Below are 14,939 nucleotides of genomic sequence, written 5' to 3' on the forward strand. Positions count from 1 at the left end.
ACCAAAGTTAAAATCATCAGCAATGAAACACGTCAATGTCATGCGCCTCCCGATCTGATACACTGGGAAGGACATAGCACTTCTCTGGTGTTCCTGCCAAACCTGCAGCTAATCATGAAGAAACAGACAAACACAACTTGAGAGATCTACAAAATAAGTGGCCAGTACTCTGAAAAAAAATTCTAGATCATGAAAGAAAAGGAAAGGAAAGGGGAAGGGGTAAGGGGAAAGGGAAGGAGAAGGGGAAGGGGAAGGGGAAGGGGAGGGGAAGGGGAGGGGAGGGGTAGGGGAGGGGAGGGGAAGGGGAGGGGAGGGGAGGGGAGGGGAAGGGGAGGGGAGGGGAGGGGAGGGGAGGGGAGGGGAGAAAATGAAAGTATGACAGAGTATACCAAGGGGATTTGGGAAATATGACAACTGATGTGATCCTGGCCCAGAAAAGAGACAACTGGCAATATCTGAATAAAATCTGTAGATTAGATTATAATATTGAATCAATGTTAATACCCAGATTTTACCAAAATGTTAACCATTGTACTCCCAGTTATATGACAGAAAATCCTTTGTTTTGGTAAATACACAGTGAAGTATTTAGAGTTAAAGGGGCATCATGTCTGCAATTTGCACCCAAATTTTCAAAAAGAAACGTATATACATAGCTATGTGTGCTTGTGCGTGCACGTGTAGAGAGAAGAGAGAGAAAATGACCAAGTAAGTTTGACGAGATGTAAAATGTAAACGTTAACATTTAGGGAATCTGGGAAGTGAATACAGGAATTCCTCATAACGTTTTTGCAACTTCTCTGTAAATAACATTTGTAGTTGTTGTTGTTTTAATTAAAAAGGAAACTTAACCTAAGTGGCGGCCTGAGCTTTTCGCGGAGGGAGCTGGAGAAGGAGGAGGAATGTAGTAGACCCCCATCTCCTTTGCTCTTCCGTCCCCAACACTGAGAAGCACTGTAACGTCTTGTGTTTCCCTGAAAGCTACTGTGGGAGGCTGCAGAGAGCTCCCTGAGGGCAACACCCTACCCCCAAATCCCCAGAGCCTAACACAGGGCCTGGCATATATTAGACGCTCAAGCAATGGCCAATGGAAGGAATGATCGGACTTTAAGAAATGTCTGAAAGAAACTGCAGGCAATCCCCAATCTGCAAAGTTGGTGAACAGTGGCCCTTCTGTATAAACAGCTGGGCGGCAATGAGGGGCAGGTGGCATCAGAATGAGGAGTGAGAAGCAAGGTACAGTCCTATCCTAGGGTATTGTTTATATGGAGGAGGAAGAGGAACTGAGCACGTACCCTGGGGCTGGCCTGAACTGGCTCTGTTCCTCTGGGCGGTGTGGAGGAGGACATACATGCCAGGCACTACGTGTCCCAGCATCTGAGGTCTCCATTGGGTCCTGCGTGAGCTATTTGATGCACTGAGATAAGAAGAATGGAAGGCCAAGCTTCCCCAAAAGAACGTTAAGGCTTGAAATAGCTCTGTATTCAATTCTGTTCTTACCTCCCAAACCATTTAGTACTCGGTTTTTCAAATTCATGTGGACTGGGCTTCCCTGGTGGCACAGTGGTTGAGAGTTCGCCTGCCAATGCAGGGGACACGGGTTCGTGCCCCGGTCCGGGAGGACCCCACATGCCGCCGAGCGGCTGGGCCCGTGAGCCATGGCCGCTGAGCCTGCACGTCCGGAGCCTGTGCTCCGCAGCGGGAGAGGCCACAAGAGTGAGAGGCCCGCGTACCGCAAAAAAAAAAAAAAAAAAAAAAATCACGTGGACTATGCACATGAGGTCTGAAATTAAAATCATTTAAATTACCAAAGTTCAAGAAAGCTTGGAAAACGTTAACAGATGAAAAACGTGACTTTGCTTCGAAAACTTCGCTAATTCAAGAACATCCTAACAGATTGCTTTTCCAGTAACATTTAATTCTGAATAGAGATAAAGGGAAAATATACATATAAGCCACAGGCTGCCAGAGTGTTAAGTATCGGGGATGTTCCTATAATCCACAGAAAATTGGGCCCTACAACAAGCGTGCTTTTTCTAACCACCAAGATACAATTTCACAATCATGAACGCTGTGTGATAATATTCCAGACAAAAATTAAACAAGAACTGTGGCACATAACCGAGGACAGGACTCCAAAGCGCCAACCTGATTTACATATTAATTCAAACAGGGACCTTTTTGCTTTAATAAGGAATATCATTTTTGAGGAATCTCTAGGTGACATTGCCATGCTCACTGGTATAGACTTGTTGACCAATTTATTTGAAAATGAGCTCCTATGATAAACCCAAACCATAATGAGGAAAAGACAACGCTTCCTGATCAGTAAATAACAAACAGTGAATCCACAGAGGAACCAGGGCAGGCTGGTACTGCTGTCCTCTCTCCCTCTTTACTCGTCACATCTGGGAGGCCAAGCAGTTCTCTGTCAGAGTCAATCCCTTCCTCCAACTTAATAAGGACAGAGGGTTATCTCATCCTCAGAGTTTTAGTTGCCAGTTATTAGCCTGTTTGTCCCTAACACCCTCCAGCTTCCTATCTCCCATTTCAAAGCTGTCCTGCCTCTCCAAACTGGATTGGGAGGATCTAGACATGACATGTCTCCTGCTAGGTTCTCCTAGAAGTATGCTTTCTGTACAACCCAAAAGGATTGGGGTCAAGACAATGTGTAAGAAAGATCCCTGTTGAGCTTCCAAGAGGAGCACAGCCAGCTTCTGTCCCTTCTGTGCTCAGAATCCCTCCTGTCTCAGACATGGTCTAGGCCATGGTCTAGGCCCTGGGCCACCAGTGGCATGGCTCTATTAATGCCCGTTGAAACTACAAGGATTCGTGGTGACCTAAGGCCTGACCTAAGCGTTCTGGAAGAGACTCCTCTACAGAGCTCAGATAGAACCTCAGATCTGTATGCAAATAGGCAGATAGTATGGTCTTCTTAAGACCTCAATACTTCTGAATCCATCCCCATCTGTCCCCACATACACTCCTTCTCATTTCTCCATGACAACTCCTACTTCTGATACCCCTGGGCTGTTCTACAACTGGGATGATAAGGGCACTTCAATAAAAAAATCAAGCCACTGCCTATTTTTGGTCTCAAGAGGAAGCAAAGATATTGGACCAAAGGATAGTATGACAGCTCTTGAAATGTAAGCTTTCGTGCTGGTCACCAGTTCCTAGTGTGATGTTACCAATGAAAAATGCAGAAGCTCTGCCTCTTGGTCCCCACCCAACTGGTTCTTCTTACCTTTGGTTCCATTGAAATGAAACTGTGTGTTCCTCTGCTTGAGAGAACTGACCTTTTAATCGTCCTGCTGTGATAGAAGTGGTAGTAATCCTTCAGGGCCCCGATCTGCAAAGGCAGGAGGGAAAGAATATAAGAGAGTTAACGTATGAAAAGTCTTCTGTTTTCCTGGTTTTTCATTAAAATAAGAACACAAAAGCAAAAAAAAGAAAAGGTCCATAAATTATGCAGTTGCTGGCCATGCTTAAATGTTACTTGAAGCTTGGTGATCACTTTTCAAAAGAAGGACATGTGATATGAAATGGAGTGTCCTTGAGGCGGTGACCATGGAACTAAAGATTATAATGGGGCAGCTTGGGCTCTCCATATCTCCCTTTTAATGTTTAATTTATATGCAGCATTTTAAGTAATTCTATATCAATCTGTATCCAAATGTATGAAAGAGAAACAAATATCAAATAGCTATCTGGTTATAAAAACACATCGTATTTTGTTTGCTCCGAGAAATGTACAATGAAAGACCTTGTTAGATTATTTATATCGTTGATTTGAAACAAGGCCTAAGCAATTGATCATTCGCAAAGAAAACAGTACTTAGTTTGTTTCCTGACTTCAGTAGACAGTATAAATACATAGCTCTTATTCATGTGTTGCAAAACTAAAAGTGGAATGAATGGCAATTTCTAAAACAAAACAAAGATCACACGTCCCACCTATCAGCTAAGCTTCCTGTGTGACAATAGTTCAATCGACTTTATCTTAACCATTTCTTTAACGAATTAGTTTTCTCATTTATGTACCCCTTTCTTTAGTTAAAAACAGGTCTGTTTAGGATAGCTGTAAAAATAAATCCCTGTCCATTCTAAGAAAACAAACTAACACAATTCCAAACAATCATTCTTTCAGCAGACTGTAAAATGTGGATCACATAATGGAAATTAAACATTACAATGAGCTAAGGCAGGAGAGCTTGGCTCTAGTTTTGGCCGACGGTCACCAGAAGTGTCTTCTTAGCTAAATCGCATATACTTACTATGTCTCAGTTTCATTATCTATAAAATTGGACTTCAAGTCAGTTCATTTCTCAGATCACTACAGCTGTCAAATTCCATTCTTTACCACTGACACTTTACTCGCCTTGGGCAAATACATTTAGCGCACCATTGCTCTACCCTAAAAGAATGACCATCATCAAGATGTTTTCCAATTAGGACAATTCAAAAGTTAGGCCTTCTTAATTGATTTAAGAAAAAAAAGTCATTGCCCCAGCTTAATTTTTTCAGATAAAAGGTTTACTTTTCATTCCCATCTTTTCATCACATTCTCAATCATCGTCCCGCCCTTCCAATAAGGATGATCAACCAAATTTCTGTGCCAGTTAAGAGTCATCTCCTCACTGGGACTTCATGCTCTAATTGAATGTTTCTTATCTTCATTAAATTTGAATGTCTGAAGTCTCCCATTTCTGATTCAAGTGGAACTGCCCAGATGTACACAGAAGAGATCCTGGACTCTGAAAACAAGTAGGAAATGAGGCAATCCTAGCTGAAACCTCTAATCTCAATGATTCTGGACTCTGAAGCAGTAGAAAACAATGAGGAAGAGGCCACAGGTGCCAGTCCCAGTCTCCACGGGTGTTTCAAGGAGGGTTTTACAGGCCAACTTTAAAATTTCAGAGGAGTAGGGGTAGAATTCAGGAGGGGCTGCATAATCCTCTATCAGAAATCTTAAAATCCCAAGAAGCTTAGAGCTTTCATCTCACATAGTTTCTGTCAAGAATGCTCCTTGGGGGCTTCCCTGGTGGCGCAGTGGTTGAGAGTCCGCCTGCCGATGCAGGGGATGCGGGTTCGTGCCCCAGTCTGGGAAGATCCCATATGCCGCAGAGCGGCTGGGCCCCTGAGCCATGGCCGCTGAACCTGCGCGTCCGGAGCCTGTGCTCCGCAACGGGAGAGGCTACAACAGTGAGAGGCCCGCGTACAGCAAAAAAAAAAAAAAAAAGAATGCTCGAGTAAATACAGTAGTTTTTGTGGAAAGGAACAGAGAATCTCTGAGGAAGAACTTTTTATCAACGTGAAAAGCGCCAGTATGTTTAAGATCATGTCCACTCAACTATTATGGAAGCTCTTCGACTATAGGAAATGACTGAATTCAACTCAACTATTAAACTCAAACTGTGGATGAAATACACCCTGAAGAAATATTCAGATCCTTTGTGGCTTCAATGGTACACACCAGAATGCTGGCCTAATGCAGTGTACATGGAGCTAGAAAGCGGAACCCTTGTCCTGACTTAACTTGCTCTGGGATTTTGGATACATCACTTAACCTCTTTGGGCCTTGGTTTCCTCAACTGTGAAATAAGGACACAGGAGGTACAGTGGACAGAGACTGGGCGTCAGAGTCTAATGGGGGATAATAGTGTTTATGGGTTAGTGTGGTTATAAGGATTGAATGTAATAGCAGGTACACTGCCTAGTCAAGTCACTGTCCGGCACATAGTGAGTAGCAGAAGGTTATGAGTTTCCCTTCTAAGTTTATATTCAAATCCTACCTTCCCTCACCTCCTATCCTCTAATTAATCCCTCACCTCTGTCTCTTGGCAGGATTCCTCTTAATCTGCCCTGGTATCACCTCCCTTATTTCACTTCCCTTATTTCACTGGCCAAAAATCAAAAGGGCTGATGATACACTGTTGGCAAGGATGTTGGCACAAATGCAGTTCGTACAGGATCAGTAAAGAGCGTACCATGGTACAAGTGTGTGGAGAGCCATTTGGCAATATCAATAAAATTATACACAGTACTTAACCTTCGACCTAGCCTTTCCACTTCTTAAAATTGATTCTATAGGTAGAGTCATTTACGTAAAAGAATGGATGTTAGTTAGAGCAAATTTTGTAAAAGCAAGAGAATGCAAACAACTAGCTGCCATCAGTAGGTGACTGGTTCTATATGAACTGAAATGCATTGTCTCCAAGGTAGTGGATAAAGAAAGAAAGAAATACAGGTGCAAAAGAGGCATATATAGGGGCTTCCCTGGTGGCGCAGTGGTTGGGAGTCCGCCTGCCGATACAGGGGACACTGGTTCGTGCCCTGGTCCGGGAAGATCCCACATGCCGTGGAGCGGCTGGGCCCGTGAGCCATGGCCACTGAGCCTGCGCGTCCAGAGCCTGTTGCTCCGCAACGGGAGACACCACAGCAGTGAGAGGCCCGCGTACCGCAAAAAAAAAAAAAAAAAAAGAGGCATATAATATGACCCAATTTTTGTAGGAGAAAAAAGGAAGACTCTAGATGACGTGTGCTTATATGCACAGGATATTTCAAGAAGGAAACTTGACAAACTGGAAAAGAGGGATTTTCTTTTCATGATTTATGTGGCTGCATTATTGTTTTAAATGAAACTAACCAAAAATGAAAAAATAATACAAATGAACACGTGAAATAGCACACACACAAATCCCACCTACTTTTCCAGGGGCAAATATGCTCCCCCAATTCCATGGGACTGATACAAGGGCCACTTCTATTGGGGCCATTAAATCTCTTTAGCAGTACACTCTATTTAATCTCCATCTTTCAGGGATTCTGTTTCCTCTATAGGGTTATGGAATGGTGTTCACTGATTGGCTGATGCCTCAATTACAGAATGCCTGCCACGTGCCAAGCATCTTGCTGCTCTTCCGCATGGTATTATATTTAACTTCACCTCCCCAAGAGCTTCTGAAGACAAATATTATTACCTCCAACTTGATAAAGGAGGCTATTGAGGCTCTGGTAGTGCCCGAATGTACACAGCTGGTATTGTGAGGTGGTAATGTAAATCTTTGTCGAATGCCTAGCATCGGGGTGAATTTAGTTAAGTTTCATGGTGCATCCCGTCAACGGGCTCACAAGACACATTCCGACATCCTTCTAGTGAGCCTTCCTATACTGCAGAGCTAAATTCTATGCAGCCAGGGTTCTGAATGTGATAAGGTTCTATCAAAGGCAGACTGTGGCATCGTGAGGCATGCTCTTGGAGGCATTTTCGTGTTTAGTGGTGGCTGTGGCTAAAGGTCTTAGTACCTGGTTGCTAGCTTTCTGGGCATTCATTTGCACATCCTGTTTTGTCAGTCAGTTGGTAAGAGATTTTAGAAGAACTACAGGGGCATCATAGGGTAGCTTCCTCCTTCCTCAGCTTCCTCACTGAGGCAGAAGCAGCAGCTCTGGTGGAGGCCCATGCTGTGGGGTGGCTGTGGGGGCCTTTTCTGAAAACTTGGCCCTCCTGATTGATACTCCAAGCTATTTAATAGTCAATACTGAATGCCTTCCAAAGCAGACCAAGCAGTGGATTCAGTAGTTGGCTCCCCTGAATATTCCAAACTGGACAGATGAGAATTTCTGAAAAAGTAGCTTTATATATATTCAATCTTGCACAACTTAGAGATCCTCGAAGGTATGCACCTTTTGAGTCATGGGCTACAGGCACCACTGAGCCACAGGCTACGGATGACCCACTGTGTCTGCTCTAACATCCTGTTAGATGACTACACTGGCTTCTTGGCTTCTCGCAGCCATTCATACCAATCTCCTCTCTCAAGTCTTTCTATACAGTAGCCAGCATAAGGTTATAAATGTACATTTGACTGTCATAGTTCATACGCCAGCTTCAAATCCTTGAGTGGCTTCCCTTTGCTGTTAAAATAAATAGTAATATTTAATAATATAATTTTAAAGTTAATAATAAGATCAACATTTATTCTGTGCCAGGAACTAGTCTACATGCTTTATCTAACTCATTGAATGAAAGCACTGTGGCCACCTCGATGAACCTGTCAGCTCTCTCAGGCTGCTTGTTTGCCTTGTTTTCCCTCCTGCCCTGTCCAACTTACAGATTTCCCCAAATTCTGTACTCCTTTTCGAAAAGTTATTTACTATCAGTCTACAGATAAAATTTTTTTAATGGGCAAAAGTTTGAACAGACATTTCACAAAAGATATACAAATGGCCAATAAGCATGTAAAAAGATGCTCAAATGCAAATAAAATCATAATGGCACTATACACATACCAAAATGGCTAAAATTTAAAAGGTAGACAATACCCATTTTTAATGAGATTATGGAGCATCGGAACTCTCATACATTGCTAGCGGGAGTAGAAAATGGTTCCACATCTTTGAAAAATCATTTGGTAATTTCTTATGAAACATATCTCCTCCTCATGACCCAGCCATTTCATTTACAGTATTTACCCAAGAGAAATGAAAACCTGTTTCCAAACAAAACTCAAACATAAATGCTTATAGCAGCTTTCTTAATAATAGCCCCAAACTGGAAATAATGCAAATGTCTATCAACAAGTGAATGGATAAATCAATTGTGGTATATTTACAGAATGGAACACCCAGCAATGAAAAGGAACAAAACTCTGATGCATGCAGCTACGTGGATGAAGGTCAAAACAGCATGCTGACACAAAGAGGATACACTGTATGATTCCATTGGTAAGAAGTTCTAGGACAGTTACTCTATCATGACAGCACTGTGGTGGTAATTCCATCAGTGGTTAGTGCTCCGGCATGTTGGAACCAGCTCATTGCAGGCTTGCCAGATCCAACTGCATCTTCTCCCAACACCCTCTGCAGGGACATCACATTGCTGACTTGACATCAACGATGGAAGTTTTTAACACATCAGGAAAAACTGGCAAAGGCTACAAATTAGGGCTTCTTTTTTCCCTGATCAGTCACTTGTTTCGTATTTATCAGCACAACCCCGGGTACGTACATTTGTCAACACTCATCCAATCTTACACAAAAATGGCTGCGATGGGGATATACCACAATAATGGCGAGTTCAAAAGTTATATCTCCTCTACTGATCTCTGGTTCTCTTTCCCATCTGTAGAATGATTCAGAGATTGGGAAACGTGAGAACCCGGTGACCTGGGGCTCTTCAGCTCAGATCTCCTCCCACCCTCTCAGGTGAGGTGGGGAGGAACCAAGACAATTGTTCTTGCCGATCAGTCTCCAACATCCAGGAGTTAAAGTTTGAAACTCCTGCTTGCTAAATTCCATTCAGACAGAAAGCTACAGAAGCACCGCCTGGATATACTGATTTCCCTTCATTAAAATTTGACTGTGATGCCTCATTTGTACTTCCCTGAGAATATTAAAACCATTGTAATTACTTGCCTTCTGTATTTCAGACTCTATAACATTCAAAGGAGAATCAAAGAGAAGGTGGCCATGATTGCTTTCCCCAAAGTCACCAAGAATACTCCAACTTCAGGGCCTTTGCGCCTGCTTTTCCTCTGCCCAGAATGCCCTTCTAGAAATCTCCATAACTCACATCCTCTCTGCTTTCAGGTGTTTGCTCAAATGCTCTCTTCTCAGGGAAGATTTCCACCCAGTTGACCACCCAATTTGAAACTGCTGTCTCCAGCACACCCCACTGCCCCTTCCCTGATTTATTTTTCCCCTTCACATTTATCACCACTTAACATATTATATATTCTCTTTATTTGTCCCATTTATTGCTGGTCTTCCCCTACTAGAATGTTAGCTCCATAGGTCAGGAATTTTTGTTTTATTCACTGCTGAATTAGACTTAGCTCCTATTAACAGTGCCAGGCATACCCAATAAACGTTAGAATGAATGAATGAATGAATGAATGAATGGTCCCTGATCTTCAGGAAATCAAAGCAGCAGTGAGCATGTCTCTAAACCTTAGGGAAGGCTTCTTGCAAATCTCTTTATAACCCTTTCTGTGATACAACATTAACATATAACATACACTTCATACTTAATAAATGTTGAATGAATGAATGACATTATTACATGTAAACATATCTGAAAATTAAGAATTTACTACCAACAACCACCTAATCACCAAAGTCTGCCTTTGTATTTCCCTCTCTTATTTCATCATGGTCAATGATCTATTGGAATCACTGAACAAACGTGATATTTATAACAAGGCTGTTGAACTTATTAAATATTAAATTAGAAGGCAACTCACTGCAGAAATCTGATGAATTGCTAATATTTATGAAGTACAAACTAAGTGCCCAGCATCATTGCACTGTGTCCTCAAGGCCATATGAAGTAGGTATCACGATTTCCATTTTATATGCACGGAAGCAGAAGCTCACAAAGTTTACGAACTTGCCTAGGGCCACACAGCAAAGGGCCAAGCTCAGGTTGATTCTGGGCAGTCTAACTCCAGAGCATATGTTCTCAACTACTCTAAAAGATGTTTAAAATAAAAGGTTTCTAAGGATGAATTTAAAACAATTACCCAGAAGACTGTGCTCCTAAGAGTTGTACACAGAGGGGATGTTTTCTAGGGATATTTCTATCTACTTTGAGCAGATCCAAAAGAGAAAGTGTTGACAAGCATCTTTGAGAGTGAGAGAGAGCCCATTCCTGTCCTCTGTGGGGGGCAAGGAACTTGCTCTCAGTTTCCTGTTCTACCGTTGACCCCAAGGAACTTACATTAGTGTCTCCTTTAGGTGAGAAATTATCTTTAAGGGCTTCCCTGGTGGCGCAGTGGATAAGAATCCGCCTGCCAACGCAGGAGACATAGGTTCAAGCTCTGGTCCGGGAAGATCCCACATGCCGCGGAGCAACTAAGCCCGTGCGCCACAACTACTGAGCCTCTGCTCTAGAGCCCGCGAGCCACAACTACTGAAGCCCGCGCGCCTAGAGCCTGTGCTCCGCAACAAGAGAAGCCACCGCAGTGAGAAGCCCGTGCACCTCAACGAAGAGTAGCCCCACTTGCCGCAACTAGAGAAAGCCCGCACGCAGCAACAAAGACCCAACACAGCCAAAAATAAATAAAAATTAAAAAAATTTTTAAAAAAAGGAATTATCTTTAAGGCACACCTTCACCTTGAAGTTCAAGGGGCATTCTACGCTTAACAAGTACAACACCTGGCACCAAGCATCTTGGATGTTACTCCATGAAACACCACAAATGACATGAAAAATGTCTTCCTTAGACTTTAGTTTCAAGTCAATCACTCAGCTCTTTAGAGAATGACATTAGAATACATGAATTCAGAGCAAAAGAACTATAATCATTTTATTTTTCCTCAGGATGCTCAAGGAAAGATGTATAATCTCTGTGATTTTAGAGCAACTTTCTCAGATATGCAGGAATGTGACAGCTGAATAACGGCCCCCTAAAAATGTTCATATCCTGATCCTCGGAGCCTGTAACTATGTCACCCTATATGGCAAAACGGACTTTGCAGCTGTGATTAAATTAAGGGTTTTGAGATGGAGAGATTATCCTGGATTATCCGGGTGGGCCCAATGAGATCACAAGAGTCCTTATAAGAGCAAAGTCAGAGAGATGTGATGGCAGAAGCACAGAGAGAGAAGGAAACAGAGATCAGAGATGGGGAGAGGGAGAAAGAAAAAGAAGGAAAAGAGAGAGAGATTTGAAGATGCTATGTTGCTGGCTCTGAAGATGGAGGAAGGGGTCACAAGCCAAGGAATTCTGGTGGCTTCTAGAAGCTGGAAAAGGCAAGGAGATGAGGCTCCTCTAGGATTTCTGGAAGGAACGCAACTCTGATGACACCTTCATTTTAGGTTAGGACTTCTGGCCCCAGAACTGAAAGATAATAATTTTGTGTTTTTTTGTTTTGTTTTTTTCTAATGCGGTACGCAGACCTCTCACTGTTGTGGCCTCTCCCGTTGCGGAGCACAGGCTCCGAAAGCGCAGGCTCAGCGGCCATGGCTCACGGGCCCGGCCGCTCCGCGGCATGTGGGATCTTCCCGGACCGGGGCACGAACCCATGTCCCCTGCATCGGCAGGCAGACTCTCAACCACTGCGCCACCAGGGGAGCCCTAATTTTCTGTTGTTTTAAGCCATTAAGTGTGTGATCATTTGTTACATACGGCAGCAAGAGGAAACTAATACTAGGTAGAACTGGTATCTCAGTAGACATCCATGAGAAGCAAAGGAAACGAAACTAGACTATTTGTATTTGGAGCCTGTTTATTCTTCATAATCTTCAGGACTCTCTGGGTATTCAGTTATCAATTTCTAAGTAGCTATACCAGTATAATAATAGTGATTAGTATCAGCCCAGTACTCTGCTCAGCACTTCGTTAGCATTCTCTTCTTAATCCTCAAAACAAACTGAAAAGCAAGATAAAGCAACTGGCCCAGCAAAAGAGAACCGGTAAGCAGCTTGTTTATTCAAAGCCAACGTATAATTAATACTACTAATAACAACAGGTACCACTTACTGCTTTCCTACATTATCTCCAATCTCTCCAACAACCCTGCAAAGGAAGGAGAATTATTCTAATTTTATGGAGAAGGAAATGGTCCAAACCTGGGAGAGGCTAAGTAACATGCCCAAGTGAGGAAATGTCTGAGTCTGATTTCAAAAATCTAAGCTTTTTCTAGTCATAGCACTTTGTGTTTTATTTAAAATTTATTCAAAGGGTTTTCTATCACCACATTTAATTCAGTATGCACACTCAAATATCCCCACCCCATCCCACTCCTTTGCCCTCACCGAGATGAGGCCTCGTTATTTTACTCTAAAGCTACCTGATCAGCAGAGTGTAGCAGAATCTAGGTCCCAATAGTTCATCTTAAAAGCGGGTGATCAAAAACATCCTGTCTACAAATCCCAAGCAAGCAAGAAACGGACACAGCAATTTCACCAAGAAAATGTAAGACAGAAAAAACAGAGCGAGCACCAGATTTTCCCAAGTTCAAGTGAGAAACCTACAGTCTACCCCGCTATTCACACAGGACAGGAAGTTTCCCTTGAAGCAAATCAGAGAATGTCAGAGTTGGAAAAGACCTTAACAGGATTTTGATCTGCCTTTCCTCACTGAATGCAGGAATCCATTCTTCAACCTTTAAACATAGAGCACTGCATTTTCTGAGACAGTGCATTTGTTAGGAAGTTCTTCCAGATAATTAGTCTAAATCTACTCCTCCTTCCTGGTTCTAGCTTGTGAGGCCAACCCAATAGGGTCATCCCTCTTCTGCATGCCAGACAGCCAACACGTCCCTACTGGGTCTTCCCTGTTCTTAGCTGAACATCCGAGTTTTTCCATTTTTTTCTCATGTGACAAGCCTTCGCAAGGTTGCTTCCCCTGGACGTGCCAACATCCATAATGCCTTCTCAGAAAACTTGGAACCCAGAACATAACACCGCTCAACTCTAGGTATGGTGGAGCCAGGATGGAGTCATGATCCCATGACCTCCCTGGGCAATGCATTTCTATTAGAAGTAGCTTAGAACTGAAATATTTTTAGCTGAATGAACTTGGCCAACTGAAAAATCCTCAGACGGCCTTTTTAATTTGGTTCTCCTCCAGTCTACAGTTTCATTTCTTAAATGTAAATGATAGAAATTTACATTTCTGTTGAATATTGAATGTCATTCTCTATATCCTACTCTATACATTTACAGCCTGCCAAGACATTCACTTATTTACTGAGAGCATACTCTATGTCAAGCACTGATCCAGAGACACTGGAGACGGAGTGAACAAGACAAAGACCCCGCTAAGATGCAGATAACATTCTGACTTGACTCTGACAACCCCGCTCTGTCAACTGCAAGTTTGAAATTTACATTTTCCCTATTGAATCAGAATATTTCTCCCAAGAGAACTGAAATAATTTTCATATTAGTCCATTATAGATAAGGATGGGGTTTAACATTCAACGTATAACATGTTTGGAACAGTTATTTAAGAATGAACTGTAAACGGCATTAGGCTTTTATTTTCTTTGATCCATTTTCATCCAAAATGAATAATTATATCCTTAATGTAATATAATCCGTGTACTGTATTCCTCAGATAAAAACATTTATTACTGCTATTTATAGTCAGTTATTCTTTCCAAGAGCTTTTAAAACTCATCTGTAAGTAATTTCTGGAGAAATGAAAAGAAATTATTGTTTAATATTTAAACTATTCCACCTGCTTATAAGACACACATCACACACACACACACACACACACACACACACACACACACGAAGTCAGAGTCTAAGAAAGGCTGAGCGAGAATGAGCACACGCAGCCTATATTTAGATCTGTATTACTCCTTTCATTACTGATCACTGTTGCAACTTGAAAGCATTTCCACGTACTACATGGAAACAAACACAAAACAGTACCTATTTTGATAGGTGGCAACATTTCTAGAATTACCCCAGGAACAGTAAATTTTCTCTTTAGATTCAATGATTCTCAACCCTTGCTAAACATCAGAATAACATGGAGGCTAAAAAAAATACTAAGTGTTCGTTTCCCCCCATGTCCACCCCAGAGATTCTGACATAAGGATCTGAGTTAAAAGCCAGGGCATGAGTATTTTCTTTTAAAAAGCATTCTAAGTGATTCTACAGGTGAACAACCACTATTCTAATCCATCCATCTCATTCTGCAGAAACAGAACAATTTACTCTGAATTCTGCAATCTCCATTCAATTATTCCTATCTAATTAATTAAAGTACGTGTAAATGAGAAAATATCTAACTAATGTGATCTCAGCACTATTGTAACTGGTATGTTTTGTTCTTTTATTCATCCCCTTAATTATTTCAAAAGCCATCTCTCCCCCCCAAAAAAGTTTTTAGAAATATGTATTTAGTATAACCAGATTAGTAATTTCCAATATTTTATCATACTGGTAAACAGAGGCTAGTCTGAGCTCTACAGAATTT

General features: G+C 42.1%; 1 protein-coding gene across 3 annotated transcripts in view; it reads right to left on the reverse strand.

Moving 5' to 3' along the window:
- Positions 1-14,939, reverse strand: part of PCSK5 (proprotein convertase subtilisin/kexin type 5) — a 313,374-nt gene that overhangs the window by 273,069 nt on the left and 25,366 nt on the right. For 2 of the 3 annotated variants that reach the window (XM_060300834.1, XM_030876984.2), the window contains exon 2: positions 3,248-3,352. In XM_060300834.1, the coding sequence (XP_060156817.1) occupies positions 3,248-3,352 (105 nt within the window). Of the gene's footprint in view, positions 1-3,247; positions 3,353-14,939 lie in introns of those variants that run through there. The other variant, XM_060300835.1, reaches the window with a different exon arrangement.

This window comes from Globicephala melas, chromosome 6, assembly GCF_963455315.2.
Source record: "Globicephala melas chromosome 6, mGloMel1.2, whole genome shotgun sequence".
NCBI classification, from domain to species: Eukaryota; Metazoa; Chordata; class Mammalia; order Artiodactyla; family Delphinidae; genus Globicephala; species Globicephala melas.